General features: G+C 39.2%; 4 protein-coding genes across 11 annotated transcripts in view; 2 read left to right on the top strand and 2 right to left on the bottom strand.

Annotated features, from left to right (window-relative positions):
• Cip4 (formin-binding protein 1-like Cip4) overlaps positions 1-2372 on the top strand; it is a 38665-nt gene extending 36293 nt beyond the window's left edge. For 4 of the 8 annotated variants that reach the window (XM_017158786.3, XM_017158780.3, XM_017158782.3 and 1 more), the window contains 2 exons: positions 244-407; positions 796-2372. In XM_017158786.3, coding sequence (XP_017014275.2) covers positions 244-407; positions 796-959 — 328 coding nt within the window. In that variant the 3' untranslated portion in view covers positions 960-2372. Of the gene's footprint in view, positions 1-240; positions 408-795 lie in introns of all 8 variants that reach the window. The other 4 variants (XM_017158784.3, XM_017158779.3, XM_017158781.3 and 1 more) reach the window with 1 other exon arrangement.
• Positions 2373-2984: 612 nt separating this feature from the next.
• On the top strand, positions 2985-4201 carry LOC108068956 (THUMP domain-containing protein 1 homolog). The gene has a single exon (XM_017158840.3). It carries the CDS (start codon positions 3044-3046, stop codon positions 4049-4051), a length of 1008 nt encoding a protein of 335 aa, XP_017014329.2. The 5' UTR covers positions 2985-3043; the 3' UTR covers positions 4052-4201.
• A 10-nt stretch (positions 4202-4211) lies between these two features.
• Positions 4212-6664, bottom strand: PMP34 (Peroxisomal Membrane Protein 34). Its single transcript, XM_017158841.3, has 3 exons — positions 6319-6664; positions 6177-6237; positions 4212-5161 (listed from the first exon to the last, which is right to left on the bottom strand). Exons 1-3 carry the CDS (start codon positions 6388-6390, stop codon positions 4350-4352), a joined length of 945 nt encoding a protein of 314 aa, XP_017014330.1. The 5' UTR covers positions 6391-6664; the 3' UTR covers positions 4212-4349.
• Positions 6665-7311: 647 nt separating this feature from the next.
• On the bottom strand, positions 7312-12371 carry Claspin (claspin). Its single transcript, XM_017158847.3, has 7 exons — positions 10783-12371; positions 10478-10725; positions 9793-10425; positions 8436-9737; positions 8124-8376; positions 7734-8066; positions 7312-7666 (listed from the first exon to the last, which is right to left on the bottom strand). Exons 1-7 carry the CDS (start codon positions 12280-12282, stop codon positions 7547-7549), a joined length of 4389 nt encoding a protein of 1462 aa, XP_017014336.2. The 5' UTR covers positions 12283-12371; the 3' UTR covers positions 7312-7546.
• Between the last annotated feature and the right edge of the window lie 7955 nt (positions 12372-20326).

Here is a 20326-nt window from a genome sequence, read left to right as displayed (position 1 = left end):
GTTGGTTACATCCACTCATTCCCAAAAATCTATAAATTAATAACAGCCCAGAAAGTCCACAATAAGCCCAAAAAAAAAGATACAAAATTTAATTAGCATTCTGCAGTAACTTTTAATTTGTAGTTTTACTTTTGATTCTTTAATTGCTCAAACACCAAACATGATGACACTTAATAATGTGACAATTGCAACTTCTTCAAATATTTCGTTTCATTTTGCCTTTTCCATGGTGAAATCCAGCAGTTCGGCAAGTCCCGAGAGCGGCCTGGGCACTTCGCACACATCCCTGCCAGGATCGGGACAGGGCAGTGCCAATGAGAATGCGATTGGCGATGAGACGTACTATGAAACAGAAGTGGAGACCCTAAATCCACTAGGCACATGTCGAGCCCTGTATCCCTTTGAAGGTGAGTAGTTCAGATAATAGAGCTTAAAAAATAACATTTTTTTGATATTTTTACAATATTGTATCGATAATATCGATGTTTCAAGGAAAGAAAATTTAAAAAAAACTTTAAAAAAATGTTATAATTATGATTATACTAAGAGGTCAGAAAACAGCAATATTGTTCAAACCCCTATGTTTATCGAAAATATCGATGTTTTTCTGACTTTTTGTTATAAACATAATTATAATAATATTTTTTAGATATTACTTTTTTTCCTCGATAGCATAGATATTTCCCATAAACATCAATGTTTGAAAAATATCGATAATATCAACATTTTTCAAGTTCTACAAAAAATATCCCTGTTTAATAAATTCTAATATATTTTTATTCCAAATCCTTACAGCCTCCAGCGAGGGCAGCATACCCATGAGCGAGGGCGAGGAGCTGCAGGTGATCGAGATCGACCAGGGCGACGGATGGACGCGGGTGCGGCGGGCGAACAACTCCAATGGCTGGGACGAGGGCTTCGTGCCCACGAGTTACATCGAGTGCACGCTCTACGCTTAGGATTAAGTTCAGGATTTCGGGGCGGGCGATCAGCCGGGCGGTTTTAAATGTTACCTACTCAGCAACTCTTGCGTATGATCGATTGATTTGTGTACTTTTGTCATAACTTTGCGTTCTGTCGGATAGCCATACCATACACAACAAAAAACACACACCTAACTTTCACACTGTACATTTGACCTAAGCTAAGTTCGATTCATTTACCCTTCGTATGTATGCTTTGTATATTTACTTTGATTTTAAACGTCATTGATCTTATGGTAGTGCAAGCTATATCATACTATAAATACTATAGTCATATGCACCTACGAGCAGACCTCACCTAATTGTAAGCACCGCAACGTTTCCCTCTTCACCACAAAAAACGACAACAACAATCATGATAACACCTATTTATATACATATATGGAACCAGATTTATATGGCACTTGAATACGTGAGAGCATGAAAAGAAAACTAAAACTGAAACTATGGCCGTTGGACATTAAAAGTGATCTTGTGAGCACGTTTTCAGATGCAATTACCGTTGATAATGTGTTGATAATATTCATTTTTGTATGTTTCCCGGCCTTGGAGCCTTAGGAGCACCTGCCGCTTTTCCCGCTGACCAATTGGAAAAGCGGCAGAGTGCGAGATTTCATCGAAATTTAAGCACTAAAACTTTGGTAAATATGCAAAGATCATAAAAGCGGACATCGATCATACCCCATAATATACAAAAAAGAAAAAAAAGGGCAAAAGTTATGGCAATCCTGCATGACATGCGGCATATGCAATTGCGGAAGCAAAGAACGCGCTAGCTTGTTTTATATAAATAGCAACAATTGTACATTTTACTTTAAACACACTCTATGGATAATTCGTAATTTTAATTTGATCATAATTTTGTATTGCTCTTTGCCTTGTACATTTTCACACACACACTATGTTTAGAAGGACGCGCGGATATAGTGCATATATACAATGAGTTATGTTTTAGGGACCCCTATACCATTAAGTTCACAACATTTAAGGCTTAAGTCAGCAAAGCAAAGCCGGGCGGCATTTGTTATGTTCAAACGCCACTTTGCAATACATTTATTTATACTTTAAAATATGATATACCGCTGTATATTGGTAGACCACAATCAAAAACATGAAACAGAAGTCTGCGGAGAAAGTCCAGGCGGAGCGAGATATAGGTCCTTAGTTAGATATTCAGCAAGAAGCCTTTTCCATCTGTATTTTGTACTTTCATTTCGCATAAACATATATTTTCGTATGCTATCATGCTTTAGCATTTAAGTGTGCAAACAACTGATACAACTGATGAATTCTGTTTCTTCTTATGTTTAATCAAAATGAACGATGTGAACGAACGATGAACTAATCTTAGTGCGAACGCAGAAAATAAATAATTCCAAAATTCTTAAATTTATCTAATTTTAAATTCGAACCGCAAAACAGGCACATACGTATTAACGCTAAAATGTTTACAACATCAAATGGAATGAGAGTAATTCAGTTTAAGTGACAGTGACTACGGCAAATGTATGTGAGAATTGTCGGCATAATAAAAGTAACTAAAATTTAATGAAAAAGTCTATAGCTGATTGGCGATTTCAATATTTTGCAAATGTTTCTGGTTTTTTTTAATAAATTGGTTCGGGGATGGGAGGTTTGAAGGATTATTAAATACTTTGAAAATGTTAATGAAAGATTGGCACAGATTAAAAAGCTTTCAAGTTCGTTTGATAAAATTCCAGTTAAAATAGTACAACAAAAAACTAAAGCTGATTTTTTAAAACAATATTTCATTGAAATCAATAATACAACTTTTTACCAAATTATTAGAAAAAAAAATACAAAAATTATTGCATTCAATTAAAATTTATAATTGTACTTCACAAGCTTTATTAAGAATTAGGCTAATTAAATTTCTAAAAACAAAATTACAAAATTCTCAATATTTTTTGAACTTGGTGTGACCGTATTTTATACAGCCAATTTTAGTACTTTTCCCAAAAGTGTGGGTATTATTTTGACGCCTCGTTTACGGTCTCTTTTATTTAGCAGCCGGCAAATAAATAAATAGTTTTATTTTTATGGAACCTGCTGTAAAGAAATCCAAGATGACGAACAATCACAAGTTCAAGAACAACAAGAAGAAGTACTTCCAGTCGAAGAGGCAGGTGCTCCAACCTGGTCTACGTGGATTCTTTGCCACGTGCAACATAAACGAGAAAGCATGTGTTCGCGAATGCTACAATCTGTTGAACCACTATGCGGATATAGTTTATGGACCGGAGAATCCCGAGAATGAGCAGGAGAAGAAGCCGGCGGAGGAGGGAGCAGCTAGGGATGCTGGAAAACCCCCGTCAGGAACCACCAGTGATGACGACGATGACTTGGAGGCAGCGGCCGCCAAATGCCGCGAGAAGGCATCTCAGCGCAAGGTGCGTTTCCAGAATGTGGACACCAACACCACCAATTGCGTGTTCATCCGGACCCAACTGGAGGATCCCGTGACCCTGGGCAAGCACATTGTCAACGACATAGCCACCACCGGCAAATCCATGTCCCGATTCGTCCTGCGCCTGGTGCCCATCGAAGTCACCTGCCGCGCCAACATGCCCGACATCATCGCAGCCGCCGGCCTGCTCTTCGACAAGCACTTCCTCAAGGAAGCCACCAGCTATGGCATCATCTTCAACCATCGCTACAATCAGCAGATCAAAAGGGATGAGATTATCACCCAGCTGGCTGAATTGGTAAACTCTAAGAATGTGGGCAATAAGGTGGACCTCAAGGAGGCCAAGAAATCCATCATCGTGGAGGTCTTGAGGGGCTGGTGCCTGCTCAGCGTCATTGACAACTATCTGGAGTGCAAGAAGTTCAATCTGGCGGAGCTGGCCAATCCCAAAGAGAAGCAATCCAGCGGTGAAGGCGATTCCAAGACGGAAAAGTCTGTGGAGGAGGCTGCAGAGAAGAAGGAAACGAGTGAGGAAGAAGATTCAAAGTCTAAGGAGTCGCTGGAGGAGGACAAGCCTGCAGAGGATTCCAATTCTAAGGAAGAAGAGAAGAAAGAGTCTTCAAAGGACTCGGCAAACTAATTTAGATAAACTCAGAACCCTTAAGAGGACTCCCAACCCAATGAAGGGTTTCGGCGAGAAGACCACAGACCTAGTTTAAAGATCTAACAATCTGCTGTGCAGACAAATATGAATAAAGAACGACCAGTTATTATTTTCTTTTGTTAACAATTTATCTTTTCTTTATCCATTGACGCTTAGCGACTAAACTTTGGAGAGTCTGTATTGTGTGGGTTGTGCTGGCCATATCCTAAGTCAGATTGTGTGCTTACATTACGTTTAATTGTCGAGTAAAACTACGTGTAGACTAGAGCCTCTTTTAGTTTCTCTTGAGCAGCATGACCACAGTGCCGGCTATCTTCTCGTAGGCCATGAACATCAGCGCGGCTGTGAGCACAGTCTGCAGGATTTTGGCCTCCAAACCCCGGAATAACCCACGAATGCCCTGGTGCTGCAGTATGCTGATCATCAGCTCCAATGTGCTCTCCGTGCGGGGAGGGGATCCCGATGAAGTGGAGGGCTTGGAGTCCGACTCCTTGCTGCGATGACGCTGCTTGGTCTGGACCAACTGCAGTGGATAGGTGAGCACCGTGGCGAAGGCCTTGGCAATGGCACCAATGAAGAAGAAACTCAGGCTGCCCATTTCGCCGCCGGTGAACCTCATCAAGTTGCGCTTGAGCATCTCGTACATCATGAACTGCAGGGCGGGATTGGAGACGAGCATCAGGGAGGGAATGGTGCCCGACCACAGGCCGGCGATGCCCTCCTTCTGTGCGACATACTTAAGACCCTCCAGCAGGTTCTTGTAGTGCTTGTTCACCTCATCCGAAGTGCCGGCCACATTGCGCATGCGCAACCGCGTGTTAACGACCCAAAAAGGTGTTGTGGTCAGCACATTGATAATGCCCGCCACGCTGCCCAGAAACAGATCCTTGAGAGCGCTGTGCTGCGCGGGAGAGCCACCCGAGGCCACCGCCTTGAGGGCGTGGAATGTGTAGAAGTAGACAAAGTTCGAGATGCACAGGCTCTGGAGAACGGGACCGAGTCCTCGGTACAACGACTGGAATCCCTCGCCCAGCACTATCTCCTTGATCACCTGCCTGGTGCTCCGCACTTCGCCGGCCTCCTCCACTGAAAAGAGAGAAATTGTTGGGAGTTATAACTTATAAGTTTCAAGTTGGAGATTCTAGAACCCAGAACATCCCAGGTGGATTCTGTTTCGGGCGCTAATTTAATTTGTCACGCATAATCCGAGTCAGTGATATCAACCCAACCTTGAACCCCATTTATCATAATTATCCAATTTCTGGTATTAACCTTTAAGGCGTTTTATTACAAGCACGTAACATGTACAGTACATTTTGACTAGTATTTTAAAAAAATATTGCAAAAGTCATACAAATTCTATCAAAAAGTCAGCTTACAAAAAGCTTTTTTTATGACTGTTTACATATTATAAATTCTACTACTACTACTATTTTAGAATTATAGTTTCTTCTCTATTTACTGAATAGATTTTTCAAAATTTTGTAATGAAATATTTATAATTTTTGTTATGGAATTTTTAATGTTTATTTTAGCCAATGTCAACTGTATTTCATTTTATAGTCAAAGTCCAAGACCTTTAGGCAACTGCACAATTTTATGCATTCGTATACTATAAACTGCGAGTGTACTTTAAGTGGAAATAAAGTGGAAACTCTGAAAAGTGAACCATTGATATTACAAAATATTTGTATGATTCAGAAAAAATATACTTTGTAGATTAAAAATTTTTAGGTGAAAGAAAAATAAAATAAAACATTCTTTATCATTAAATCTTAAAGTTCATTAATAAGTCCTATATAGTTTTTCTCTTCTAAAAATAAATAATCCCAATCTTGTCTCGCCACAGAACTAGATCCTATCGAATTCCATCTATAAACAGAACCCAAAATTGGATTAGCGCGGGCATTTGATTAGACGGGGGGCTCTTTAACATATCAATAGAAAGTTTCAAACGCTGGAGTTTGAACTCGCCCGCAGGTATATCAATATATGTATATACCAATTATCAAAGCGTGTTCCGCTTATCTAGGTCCCATTGAAGATTAGTTTGTAACAAATTAACCGCTCCCCGATTGCACAAATCCCTGGGGAAACTTACGTTGCAGGCGGGAACGCACCGTGTCCAGGGGATAGAAAGTGCTCATCGCAATGCAACCGCCCTGTGAGGAGAGATGACCAAATAGAAATTAGCACCAAGTACCTCATCTTGACCTTTAGCCGGCAAATATTTGACCACTCACCGCGGCACCGGAGACGGCATGCACGAAGTTCTGGTAGCTGAGCACCTGGCTGAGTTTCGAGGGGGCCACCATTATGTTTGTTCGTCGGGGGATCGGATTTCTGGGATTGGAACGTCAAGCGGCGTCTTCGGGCGAGTGTTTACTGATTGAGACGACGACGACCAGCCGGTAGTTGAAAATTTAGCTGCGACAGCGCTGTTCGCCGCGACGTCGAGATTAGATTAATTCTATTGGCGGCAGAAGAGGCGGTGGCTTCGTGGGCGTCGGCGTCGAACCCTTTGTGGTGCCTCCTGAATAACAGCTCGCAGACTTGGTGAATGATTCACATATTCACCTTTTCTATATACAATTTTGGTTTTTATTCACTGATTTAGTATGACCGCAGGGGTAGGCACGGAATATACCAAAAGGCTGGAGAAATATACTAAAAAATACAAAACTTACCGTTAGCAAGGATTTCAAAAAACTATTTTTGAAAGCCTAGTACTAGTACTATATGGTTAAACAAATTCATTTTCCTTTCTTTTAAGCCTTGGTTTAATTTAATTAAATTACGGTTGAAAAACTGAGTAAGAAAGAGAATTTGTGAGAAAATCATAGTGCATATTTGTTGACTCAAAAATCAGTTTTTTAGTCGTATGCTACTAAAAAATGGTCGAAATATGGAGTGTCATACCTCGATAAGCTCGTTATTTAAATTCTAATCGATCGACAATTTAAACTAAAAACTTTTATTTTTGCCAATTTTTTTCAAAAAATTATGATGTAACCCCTTGTCAAAAATGAAAATTTTGGTCAAAAAATTAGTTTTCCAAAAAAAGATGGGGATTGTTTGCTTATGTCGTTAGCTATCTAAAGCAGTCATTCTTTCTGTTCTACGCTTTAGTTTCACAAAATTACGACAGAAAAACCACTATAAAAGGGTAATTTTGTCTCAAATTATAATCCCTGTTTCCTGTCCTTGAAAAAAAGTCAAACAAAATGTATTTATTTTAACTTATTCACCTATATTGTATATCCTTATTATATCTTCTTACATACCAAATTTTCTGACGATTGAAAAATAATTGTAAGGATTAAAATTATATAGCAATCGAAAAAAGTAAAAAATTGTTTTTATCTAAACATATACAAATTAAATTTATGGTTTATTCAATCCTATCCACTATCTTACTAGACTATATAGCAAAATGTACATTTTAGTTGTCTAAAATTAAGAGAGCTTAGTCTAAAGAAGCTGATCTATAAGGCACTTCTCCCTCCGAGGTTCCAATCGTGGTTTCTTCATGAAATTCACGCCCGTCTCGGTGCTGCTGTTGAGTATCTCGGCTGCTTTTCGTTTGCGATTCTGGAAAATAAAAAATATATTTTAAAAATAAGTGTATAGTTCATAAGAATTCTGGGTAGATCCATACCTCATGCTCCTCTTCCGTTAGCGTGGCGAACACAAAGTTCTTGGCCTTGGTAGATTTTACGGAAATAGTGCCTTCTGTTCCGTCCACATCGCCGGCGGAGGTTCCCTTGGAAAGGCCTGCTGCCAGTTTGGTAAGCGTCTGCTGATCCCGAATAAGAAAAGAACCACGAACTGCACTCTTCTGTTTGCCAGCTGCTGTTTTTGAGATCAGGAAGGGTGAACTCTTCTTCACCTCCACAGTTGTCTTTTTGGAGGAGATTATGTTCAGTCGGCGAATGGAATTACCAGAGTTACTGGTGTTAATCACGGATGTGGAGAGTGGAGAGGCTGCCTCCTGGAAAAATCAAGCTTTATTAGATCAGAAATAAAAGAAATGTAAGGATTTTCCTACCGGCTTTAGGCCTTTTTCCAACAGTAACTGCTCGCGTTCATAGCGAATTTTTCGCCACAGATGCTCGTTATCCTCATCGCCACTGCCCTCGTTTCCTTCACCATTTTCCGGTCGATGATCATCCAAGCTAAAACCATTCTCCACATTCTTCCAACGAAACTGCCGCTGTCGACTGGCTCCCTCCTCTTCCTCTTCGAACAGCATTTCTTTGATCTTGCGCACCTCCCGAATATCCTGGTCCATCATCTTACGACTGTCAAGGAAAAATATTTAATAATTAACTTGTATAATTGGAATTTACTTTATACTCACGCATGAATCTGTCCCAGTTCGTGCCGCAGCTTATCCCTATCGAACTGATCTTCGTCGCCCAACTCTACGTCATAGTTATCCATGTTCTTCTCGTCCTCATCGGCGGATCCCCAATCGGATTCAGATAGCTCAGCTTCTTTGTCCACAAAGTTGGCCGCTCGCATTTTCTTATCCTTCTTGGTCATTTCCACAACAATTTCATTCTCCTCGGAATCGTAGTCCACAAAGGTTTCGGGGATTTCCTCCACAGGCTCTCCATCGCTTTCTTCCTCGAATTCTTCGGCTTCATCGGCTTCAGCATCGCTCTCTTCATCATCGGAGAATCCCAGTTTCGCCTTTTTCTTTGGCCTCTTTTTGGTGAGCTTTTTGTTGCGCGGCTTATCCGTTTCAGTGGTTTCCTCCTTTAACTCCTCATCACTGGACAGAATTCTATTGGCCACCACTGACGGCTCATGGGATTCTTCCTGCTCCGGCTGTTGAGTGGCTGCTTGCGTTGGCAGTTGGGTAGCAAAGGTGCCGGAACACAGACCTTCCAGTTCATCGGGAGCCTGACTGCTGCCTCCGAACTGCGTCATGGGAATCTGGCTGATGACAGCCGGATCCAAAGAGGGCGCGGCGGAGGAAAGCATCTGGGACTGCTGCGGAAACTGGCCGGAGCACAGATCGAGCAGCTCGTTCTCCTCGTCGCTGGCTGTGCGACGAGTTTCAGCGTCGAAGAGTTTGTGAGCGGAAAGCTGCAGTTGAGTGGCTGTTAGGGGAGCCACACCGGTGGCCTTGGGTGTTTGCAGCAGGTCGAGATCATCATCGGAGTTGTCGTCCTCGAAGGCTTTGATGATGCGGTTCTTTTTCTTCCCAGCTTGCGTTTCGGGCTCGCTTTCCTCATCGCTCTCACTGCTGTTTTCCTCTTCCTCAAGATCTTCAAGTGGCTCTTCTTCTGGTTTCTCATCTGCTTCGATATCCTCTGCTTCCTCCTCATCCTCCTCCTCAATAGTCCCTTCATCTCGCTCAACAATCTCCTCATCTTCGTTAATGGTAACCTCTGCGTAGCCAGGTTTATCCTCCGGTTCGTACTCCTCATCCACATCCATGCCTTCCTCCTCCTCATCCTCTGCCATTTTCTCCTGTTCTTCGGCCTGCTTCTTGCGCAGCTCCTCCATGCGTTTCTTGGTGATCAGAGACTTGAGCTGCTCCTGCATTTTAATGTAACCCGCTCCTGGTTTGGGTTCCTTCATGATCTCCTCTTCGTGAAGGTGAATATTTACCTTGGACATTTCCAGTTTGCCATGCTCAGTGGATAAGATGCTAGAATTAATTTAAAATTAGTTGGATTTAATGATTGATAAGTTGATTTACTTACTTGACTGTTTCTGTGGTCTTGTGCTTTTTGGCTTCCCGGGTTTTCATCAGACGCTTCAGTAAATCCTCCACTCCGGTTGGTTTCTTGGCAAACATATCGCCCGTTTCCAGGTCAATCACCATGTTGGCATCACCCTTTAGCGAGGGACTCACATCCAAGCTCTTTTCGATCTTTAGCCGCCGAATGGCTTCGCTGATCTTTGGCGTGGCTGGCTTGGAAGGCGGTGTAATGCTGATGGTGCTCAAGTCCAGCCTAGGCAGTTCCACTACTTCTGTGATTAGACAAACTTTGCTGGGGGACTTTGGTTCAGTTTCCTGTTGGATTTCAAAATTATCTGGGAATTTTAGAGCAGCTGCAGCAGAGGTGGAGGCCATGGGTTCTTCTTCGGGGATGGTAGCTTCTATTATTGCTTGCTCCAGGACGGGATCTTTCCCTATTGCTTTGCTAATCAGTTCTTCTATGTGGTCCTTGGGTTCTTCTGGTGTTTTGGGATTATCTAGCACCTCATCCAAGACACCTGGATTGTCTTTCAGCTCCATAGGCTCTTCGTTCTCTGAATCATTATCCTCCTCTGGCTCAGATTCGGATTTAAAGAACTCGGTGGCCTCTTTGGCGCGTTCTTCCATTAATTTCCTAGGGGTTACAGTCTTTTAATAAATTGATTAATATATTTTACAGAACTTACGCATAGGCCTCCAGCTCTTCACGGGTCATTCGAAGTCCCACGGACTTTCTGGGCTGTCTGCTGGGCATGGGACTTCCCCCAGCCAGCGCGGTGGCCAAAGGAGCATTGATTGTACGCCGGCTGAGGAATTCCTTTAGCGTTCTGGGCTTCGGCTGATGATAGGGCACATTGATGTGCGCCTCACGATGCAAACGCTGCTGCTCGCTTTGGATGGCCTGCATCCCCTCCAGTGCCTTCTTAGCTGATTCCTGATTAAGTAAAGGAATTATTAATATTTAATTTAATTTTTTATTAAATAAACTTACCCTCACAACTTTGGGCTTCTTGGCTTTTTCTTTAGCCACTTCAGTGGTTGCTTCTTGTTCCCCTTGAGGTTCCTCTGGATTGCTTAACTCCGGTTCGGATTCAGAGTCCACTAAGCCTTTGAGTTTGTTCTTGGCAGGACTGATTTCTGCTGAGGATTCTTCCTGCTCTGATTCGGAGTCCACCAGACCTTTAAATTTGTTTTTGGGTGAACTGGTTTCCTCTTCGCTTTGATTTTTCTGGATCTCATCTTCGCTGTCACTATCCATTCTTTGTTTCTTTTTCTTCGATTTTTTGGAAGGTTTCTGCACATCCTCATCATCATTTTCACTGTCCATTTCCTTGAGATCCTGATCCTGTACTTCCTCATCTTGGCTTTTCTCGGACTCCTCATCACTCTCTATTTTTTGTTTATTTTTCTTGGACTTCTTTTTGGGCTCTAATGATTTTTCCTCATCCTCTTCATTGTCAATTTTAGCCAACTTGTTTTTCTGGATTTTTTTTGAGGGTTTCTTCTGCTCTAGATCATTCTGATTGTTATCCACCTGTGATTCCTCCTCACTGTCCATTTTTTCATTCTTTTTCTTGGCCAATTTCTTGGGCTTTTGTTTTTTGGCTGGCTTCTCCTGCTCCTGATTTTCTTCCTGGTCCATTTTGGAATCCTCATCCACGTCCATTTGGTTGTCTTCCTCTTGGGATTCAAATAGAGATTCCTTTTTATTTTTGACTGGTTTCTTTGCCTTTGGTTTCTGGGTAGGATTAGGTTTCTTTTCCTCCTCACTTCCGTATTCTTCCTTCTTATTTTTGGCCAACTTCTTGGGCTTTTGTGTCTTGATGGGTTTCTCTTGATCCGGGTTGTCTTCCTGGTCCATTTGGCTGCCCTCCACCTTGTCCACTTGGTCTGCAGCCGGTTTGGCAGGTGCTTTCTTTGTCCTTACAACCTTTTTTGGCTTTTCCTTCTTGGAAGGAGCATCCTCCTGGTTGTCCTCTTGGGTCTGTTTCTTACTCTTTGTTCCTCCCTTTTTCTTGACAGGATTCCCCTGCTCCTGATCCTCCTGGGATGTCTTTTTCTGAATTTTCTTGGCGGGTTTCTTCTTGGCCACCTGCTGCTCCTCCTCACTATCCGAGCTTAGGATGGCAGATACCTTCTTTTTCGGCTTGGAGACCACCTCCTCCTCCTCCTCTTCATCGCTGTCCAGCAGCCTTTGTCCCTTGTTTTTGGGTGAAATGTGCTCCCGCTGCTCCTGCCCTGCTTTCTCCTCCTCATCGCTGTCCATCATCCTCTGGCGCCTGGCCTTGGGTGAAATTTTCCGGGGTTTCTCCGTAGATACCTCTTCATTTTCGCTGTCGTCCGACATCATCAGATGTAAATCTTCGCCCAGTAAATCTTCGGCGGACACATTCTTCTCGTCTTCCTCGTCGAACGCCAGCTTTTCCATCGAGTCGTCGGCCTGCTCTTCATTTTCCGCTGCAGCTGCAGTTTCTGCCACCGATTCGCTCATATTTCTGGGTCACTTAGTTTTTTGTTAATAATAAGAAAAACCAAAAACATTGCCCGAGTGCAGCACGCACACAATCACACGCAATTCGATTTTTGGCGCAAAGAGTGTTAATAGTGCGGGAGCCATCAGCTGTTCGATTTTTTAGATACATCGATATTTTTTGGCGATAATCGATGTTTTTGTCACATCACCAATTTTAAAGTAACGGTTGAAAAAATTTAAAATTTAAGTTTACTGTTTTAAATGTCTGCAAACTGCCTTCTCCACCTCTAATCCTTATTTTAATTCAAATCAGTTCAACTTTTGCGCAAAAAAAACTGGAACAAAACAGGCCCACAGGGTGATTCGGGTGTAAGTGCAGTGTTGTAAAGTTGGGGGAGTAAGGCTATAGGGTCACACTTGTGTAAAATTGTATGTAAAATAAATGAAGAATTAGGATATGGGCACTTCCAAAAAAAAGTCCACCAAGCCAAAAACCTTAAAACTTGAATAAAACATATTTCCACGTGATTTTGCCCCGATATTAGTTTCTAATTAGTTGGATACTGAGCTTAACTACAAATTTGGAGTACAGTTTGATTATTTTTATGACAAACCCCACCAATATACGCAAAAATCACTTTAATTTTATTTTATTGTTTTCCTATCCTAGCACAACAAGCGTGAAACTTATTTTTACTGCACTAGTCACTATGAACATTAAATCTTAAATTAATTACATTAATCAAAATCTATTACAAATACAGTTACAAGTTATTATTTTATTATTTTATTATGCCTTTTACTATTATATTTTATTTAACTACTTTTGTTTTATGTGAGTGTGTTAAAGTGTTGTTTAAGTTTAACACTAAATTTTAATGTGCCAGTAATGGTTTTTAAGGAATGCGGCAAAGAGTTCCAAATTTTTATGGCATATACAAGAAATTGTTTCTCCGAGCTTGCAAGTTTTGTTCTAATGCTTATTATATTGTTCGTCCTTTGTGAGGACGTAAATCGAATCATGTCATACAAGTAATCAGGTTGCCTGGAATTAATAATTTTATGAAGAAGAACTAATATTTTTAGGTCAATCCAGCTGTCAATATTCAAGTCAAAGATTTTTTTGGCGCCTTCAGTAACATGGTCATTCCTACCCAATTGGTATATGTATCTGGCTATATTATTAAATGTCACTTTTATTTTATGTCGACTTGCTACATTACAGGTACCAAAAACTTCAACTCCATAGAAAAGAGTCGGTATAACTAAAGTTTTAGCAAGTAATAACCGCATAGAAGTAGGCAGAAAAGTTTGTGTCGCATGTAATTGTCGCAACAATCCATATGTTTTTCCTGTGGCTGCTCTGACATGATCATTCCATGACAGGGTTTTGTTGAACAATATGCCCAGGTTATTTGCTTTCTCAACAAAGTCCAATTCTACATCTCCTATTCTAAGCTTTTGAAAATCATTTGTGTTTATATTTTTCTTGTAGATGACCAAGCACTTTGATTTCTTAGGATTTAAGCTCAAGCCATTCTTTGTAGCCCAGTTATCAACGTTAAACAAACAAATATTAGACAAATTGATACATTCATTAACTAAACTCAATGGTCGACTAACATATAATTGAACATCATCCGCATACATATGTACGTTACACATAGACAATTCATCAGATAGATCATTAATATACATTGAAAACAATAATGGCCCTAATACCGATCCCTGAGGAACACCACGATAGGATGTTTCAAAATTTGATGTATTTTCTTTTATAACAACAGCTTGCTTTCTATTTGTGATATAAGATGACATTAGTTTTACTGATGTGTCAGAAAATTTAAATAATTTCTTCAGCTTTAGTATTAATATTTTGTGGTTCACTGTATCAAATGCCTTACTAAAGTCCAGCAATGTTAAGGCATTTGATACAGTGAACCACAAAATATTAATTTTTTTTGGCTATTTTTTTGTTATTTTTTGGACCTATCTTCTGTTGTAAATTTATCCTATAGAATTGCTAATATGTGACATTTTTCTGTACTAAATGCTTCATTCACATGCTAAACTATTAAGTTAAAAGCAAAACATCCAGCAATTGAGAGATAGAGGTAAAGAAATCCGCTTTACAAAACAGTCGGAAAAAATGTCCCGAGCGACATGTCCCGAGCGAATGTGGTTGAAACTGCATAAAAAAAAAACGGCAAAGAATTTTTGAGTAAAACCAAAAGCATTTCATAGCGACATGTTTGAACGACATTCTAAAAAAAATCGCATTCAAATATTCCATCAGAATTAGCTAATTTCTGGTGTTGTATGAACTTCCCCGAAATCCACTTCTATTTTTGTCCCGAGCGAATACGGCAGTTTTTTACCGATATCTTAAAAACTAAAAGTGGTACAAAATCAAGATTTTTACCAAAAATAGAGCTTGGGAAGAGTGAAAGGAAAAGCCCATAATTAAAATTTAAATCCATTGTTTTACAATTTTTTTTCAACTTTAAAGGTGTGCAAATGTCCCGAGCAACATTTTGGAAGTGCCCATATTTAATTTTTTTAAAATTAATACGTTAAAATACAAAATAGTTTTTAAAATGCATGAGCTTAAACAAAATAATATTTCAAATTCAAAGCTATTGATTTAATTTCTTCCTTCAAAATATCTATTTTTAATGTCAAAAAAATAATGGAAGGCAATCACTAAATGTAAATATTCCACACAATAATAATAAAATTCTTAAATTTTCCATTTCTTTTAAAAACCAAATTTTTAAAAAATTAGTTAGAAGTAATATAAAATTTTTAACTAAAGTTATTTTGTATTTTAAGTAAAAGTGGTTTTTAAATGGAATCAGTTGGTTTTAAAAACATCTCCTTAAATAGTGAAAACACCTCAGTGGCTTAATGTATTTTCAAATGAATTTCTCGACAGGCTTACACACTGCTAAAATCTATTAAAAGTACAAGATTTATTTAAATGCAAATCAAACAGCGTGAACAAATCTCGGACAGCAACTTAATCAGCAGGCGGCAACCTTTCGGCAGGCAGTACAGCAATCGAAAGTAATCACCCATTGGATGAATTTACATGCTCAAATGAGGAATAAAAAATAAAAACACAGGTGGGCCAAGTGAGTAGTTCACCTGTTCTTGTGGTTGTTGCTTGCGAATTGTTGCAGTTGGTTTGATTTTGGTCCGATGTCGATATATGTTGCCATGCTGCTTGCTGCGATGCTTTCTCCGCATCTCTTTCTTTTGCTCTGAGGCCATTTCTCTTTCACAGTTTAGTGACTGAAGCTGAAAAGCTGAAAAGGTCTTTCGGCCGAGGGTCATTAAGTAACCCAAGAGAGTTGCCTAATGATATAGCTACCAAAGTCCGATATAAATAGCATTAAAATGCAATTATAAATGCTGAAAAACGCATCCAATCCGCAATCATTAACCGCGGTTTCAGTTTCAGTTTCGGAGCTTAATTGAATATTAACGCCAATGAAAGCAAAAGCAGAGAGGCCTCCGAAAAACCGAAACCAAACCGTTTTAATAGGTGTTAAATTCCTTCGGCTTTTCACTTTATCGCCGTATTCTGAGATCACCTCGGCAAACCATTAAAATTCAACTTGAATTTGATTAATGCATTTTACAAATGCCTTCGATTTTAAAGGGGGACAAATGTTTCACCTTGCCGGTGGATTGCGCAACTTATTCAAAAAAATCCCACACAACAATATGCGATATGTTATTTAACTTTAGAAAGATCCGAAGAAAGCAGCCATATTTTACGAATTTTATGCTTTCCGCTATGCCAAAACTATAATATATTTGCATGCCCAATCGCAGCTTGAGCCAATCATTCGATAAATTAGCGGGGCTAAGTCAATATTTGGATACTCTTCTACTTAGGGAAAATGTTTTGGACATATTTGCGATTAAGAAAAACAAATAATTATTTTGTAAATCAAATAAATCTTAAGGAATCTTAACATTTTTTTCTTTTTATACATAGTTAATAAATCACTTTAAATACAACATCCCATCAATAAAAAAACTATCTTTACAAGATCAAAACATTAAAAAATATATCATCAAGCGGTAGTTTTATGGCTACTCAAAACTTAGGTAATGTATGCCCCTTTTCCAGCAGCCTGATTAAATCATAATGCCCTGGCTTATGGCTTATGAGCTAGACATTTATAACTTTAAGCTTCAGCTAGCGCACCAATTAGCATACTATATAAATAAAAAAATAAACAACAAAAATCTTGGTACCTCCGCACACAATTTCTCTTTCATTTGGCGAAAAAGAAAAAAAACTCAAAAAACGGTTAACTCTGCGTATCTTTCAGGCATCTTTTTTTAATATCTGTAGCAGAGATTTTGCTTTTGGCCACTTACGGTATTTCTGCGCCTTGTTGTCGCTGTCGCTACCTAATTTGCATACGCACACAGTTCAGAGATGCCACCGAAAAATAAAAACTGAAAACTTTAAAGCCGAATAACGAAAAATCACAACTGGGCCCCGAAAACGAAAGTGAAAACATTTGAGTGTGTGCTAAACGAAGAGTCTAAACGAAAGATACACATAATTTCCAACTGTCCAAAAATCAATATTGATCGCCTCGCAATCTCTGGGAATTCGAAATGGGATTTCTCGATCAAAAAATAAAGCCAACAAACAAAAACTGTATACAATACAACCATTTCTTTAGAAAACTATTTTTAAACGATCTTTTCTTTTTGGCAAGGCTAAAAGGCTTATGCAATCGCGCGGACTTAAGACCTTTCAGTGCCTTCAACTTAAACTTAAGTTTATGGGGTTTAAGACAAAGTCGCTGTCTTTCGCAATTAAATGTAAATCGTCCATAAAAATCAAGAAAAAAATCTGCTTGTAATGCCGCATGTTTTTGTATAAATAAAATGGTAGGAGTTGGAGTAGGAGCTCTTCCTTGGATACCCAGACACGCCTTTGGCTGTCTGCGTCTGGCTTTTCGTTGCCCGATTGAGATTTCTTACCGTTTTGCTTTGCCATTTTTTTTTTGGTTTTTTTTTGGCGAGTGAAAGTGATATATGGCGCATGACTCAGGCGAAGTCCATGCTCGACTCCATCCGACTTACAACCGACAACCCCATCACCATCCCGACATCCCGGCCCCAAGTCATATGCATAAAATAATAATTAAGCGCCATTTATGCAGCCCAAGTCAAAGAAGAAATGGCCAAAAAGGGCGCAGCAGCCATCGAGCGTGGACCGAAACTGAAACCAAACGCGAAAATCAATTGACATGTTTCGCAGGCACTGGGAGAAATTTATGTTGTGGGGATAAAAATAAAATTGTTAGGGTTTTCAAGAAATTAATTAAAATTACTAAACTAAATTTACATAACCAATTTTGATTTTATTGTTTCCTTACTTTTTTGACCCATTGAAAAATATTTTATGAATTCAAAAAGAATTAACACAAAATAATAATTTTTAAAATATGAATAAATTATTTTTAGGTTATTATTAAATTTAGAATTATTAAATGTACTGTTAATTACCAAGTATTCGAGTGATTTGACTGAAATCAATTGTTTTTTATTATATTTAAACGTTCCTTTTATTTTATTAGCTATTTGTTCAAACAAATTTTCCTTGGACACGAAACTATTAAACTAACTAGCGTGCAACAGATTCTCAGCAACAGAAGACTGAATAAATGGTTGTGAATTAAATAATTTTGCATTCGCCAGGCCAAGTCGTGCCCCCTCATTCAACCTTTAAGCTGCAAGTTGTACATACACCTGTAACTGCTGCTCTTCCCCTTCCTCCAGCCCATCCGCCATCTAACTATCCAAGACCCAAGACCTAGGTTCATTGTCTTTATAAATGTGATTTAGGGCTGGCGACAGCAGCCCAACGGAAAAGCCGCCAACGGAGTGGAGTTAACAATAACAAAAAATAAAAAACGGCCAGCAAATTGTAGCCCAGCGACTGACAAAAGAAATGGAAAGTAAAAAGGTAAAAGAGCCAAAGGCAAAAAGCAAAAGCGTGGCGATTCCATTGAGCTCGATGACCGGGCCCAAAGCCCAAAACCCCAGAGGTTGCAACTCCGGCCGGATTGCGACTTGCATAATGATTGACATTGTTTGGGCCAGGCCATGGTCCCCAATAATAATTTGTTTATAAACAATAAGCGCCCAGATTGTGCACCGTTATAACTGCACTGCAGAAGCGGCTCAAATAAAACGAAAGAAAGACAAAAAAAAAGAAAGAGTTGTGCAAAACTCTGGCAGCAACTGGTTTTTATCTTCTCATAAATGAAACAAAATTAACTGAATGAACTCGGGATTATTTTGTTATTGCTCGATGATGAGGTGAAAGGGGCAACGAGGTGGACTAAAATGTTGGTCGGAGGTTTAGGGTTTTTAAAAAGATATTTTTAGACAGGTGGTAAACCGTTTTTGGCGTTAGATAAACAATTTTTATACCCTTGCAGAGGGTATTATGATTTCAGTCAGAAGTTTGCAACGCAGTGAAGGAGACGTCTCCGACCCCATAAAGTATATATATTCTTGATCAGCATCACAAGACGAGTCGATCTAGCCATGTCCGTCTGTCCGTCTGTCCGTCTGTCTGTCTGTCCGTCTGTCCGTCTGTCCGTCTGTCCGTCTGTCTGTTTCTACGCAAACTAGTCTCTCAGTTTTTGAGCTATCGGGACGAAACTTTCGCAAAAGTCTTCTTTCTATTGCAGGTAGTATATATGTCGGAGCCGACCGGATCGGACAACTATATCTTATAGCTCCCATAGGAAGGATCGGAAGAAAAAAGCTTTAAAAAATTCTAGCTTCGGTGTTTTTTGAAATATTACCTTCTACTTTTGGGGATGTTATTTTTTAAATATTTCTGAATTTCGAATTAATTAGTTAAAAAATCGGACTACTATATCATATAGCTGCCATAGGAACGATCGGAAAATTAATGGAAAAGTAATAGGAAATAAATTCTAGCTTCTTTGGTTTTTATTGTATTATCTTCTACTCTAGGATATAACTCTTTTTAAATATTTCCGAATTTCAATTTTAATTTGATCAAAATCGGACGACTATATCATATAGCTGCCATAGGAACGATCGGAAAATTAATGAGAAATATTAGAAAATTGAACATTTTTGCGATTTGTTAATTAATAGGAATGATCTGCAAGGGTATATAAGCTTCGGCTGGCCGAAGCTAGCTTCCTTTCTTGTTATTTTTTATATTGGTAGAAAAGTAGGGGAGTAGAAAATTGAGATGGAAGTTGAAAAAAGCTTGCGGCTTATTAAACCTTATTGTTTTTAAAGATACGACAAATAGCTTTCATATTTAACACATTAAGAAAAATTAATGGGTTTATTTAACAAAAGAAAATTAAATAGCTATGCATTGAAGTTATTTCAAAATAAAAATAATAATTAAAGTTATTCTGGCTCGATTAAAAAACTCCTTTTGCAAAAGCATATAAATTATTAATAAACCTTTATACATATAACAAAAAATTATTTCTTTCTTTCAAAATATTCGAAATTATATTCCTCTTAAACAACATAAAAACCTTTTTTATTAAAAACTTTTTATAATTGTATTTTAAATATTTTATAGCAATAGTTTATAGCCCTTTAAATATTTTATATATATTTCCCTCAAAGATTCCATTTAAACTTCAAATTTATTTAAAAACAAAACTGTGATTTCATTTGATTACGAAATTTAGGGCAAACGCCGAAGATGTGTTATACTTTTCCTAGCGTTGCCTCACTTTCTCCAGAAAGCTTACATCACAGCCGAAAACCATTGCCTTTCCCAACTTGGCCCTCTACCTGTGCCCCCCGAAAATGCGGGCCCAGAAGTTGCTCAATTTTCTAGAAACGAAAGACAAAGCGAAAAGAAGATACTGGATGAGGGCCTGCCCACGTACGAGTGCGTCAGCCGAAACGGAGATCACGGCTCAATTAGCATGCCAGGCACGTCCCTGACCCAATTCCATTTTGTGCAGTGTAACTCGGCGATAATGTTACCAACTCACATAGAGGATCTACGTCA

Source organism: Drosophila takahashii, chromosome 3L, assembly GCF_030179915.1.
Source record: "Drosophila takahashii strain IR98-3 E-12201 chromosome 3L, DtakHiC1v2, whole genome shotgun sequence".
NCBI lineage: Eukaryota > Metazoa > Arthropoda > Insecta > Diptera > Drosophilidae > Drosophila > Drosophila takahashii.
Note: the sequence above shows the minus strand (reverse complement) of the source record. Positions and strands in the feature narration are given on the sequence as shown.

Coding starts and splice junctions, on each gene's coding strand:
- LOC108068956 (XM_017158840.3), top strand. CDS start 3,044: ATGGAACCTGCTGTAAAGAAATCCAAGATGACGAACAATCACAAGTTC.
- PMP34 (XM_017158841.3), bottom strand. CDS start 6,390: ATGGTGGCCCCCTCGAAACTCAGCCAGGTGCTCAGCTACCAGAACTTC. Junction 6,238..6,318: donor ATGCCGTCTCCGGTGCCGCG/GTGAGTGGTCAA, acceptor CTCTCCTCACAG/GGCGGTTGCATTGCGATGAG. Junction 5,162..6,176: donor GGTGCGTTCCCGCCTGCAAC/GTAAGTTTCCCC, acceptor CTCTCTTTTCAG/TGGAGGAGGCCGGCGAAGTG.
- Claspin (XM_017158847.3), bottom strand. CDS start 12,282: ATGAGCGAATCGGTGGCAGAAACTGCAGCTGCAGCGGAAAATGAAGAG. Junction 9,738..9,792: donor AAGACCACAGAAACAGTCAA/GTAAGTAAATCA, acceptor AATTAATTCTAG/CATCTTATCCACTGAGCATG. Junction 8,067..8,123: donor TGGAAAAAGGCCTAAAGCCG/GTAGGAAAATCC, acceptor TGATTTTTCCAG/GAGGCAGCCTCTCCACTCTC.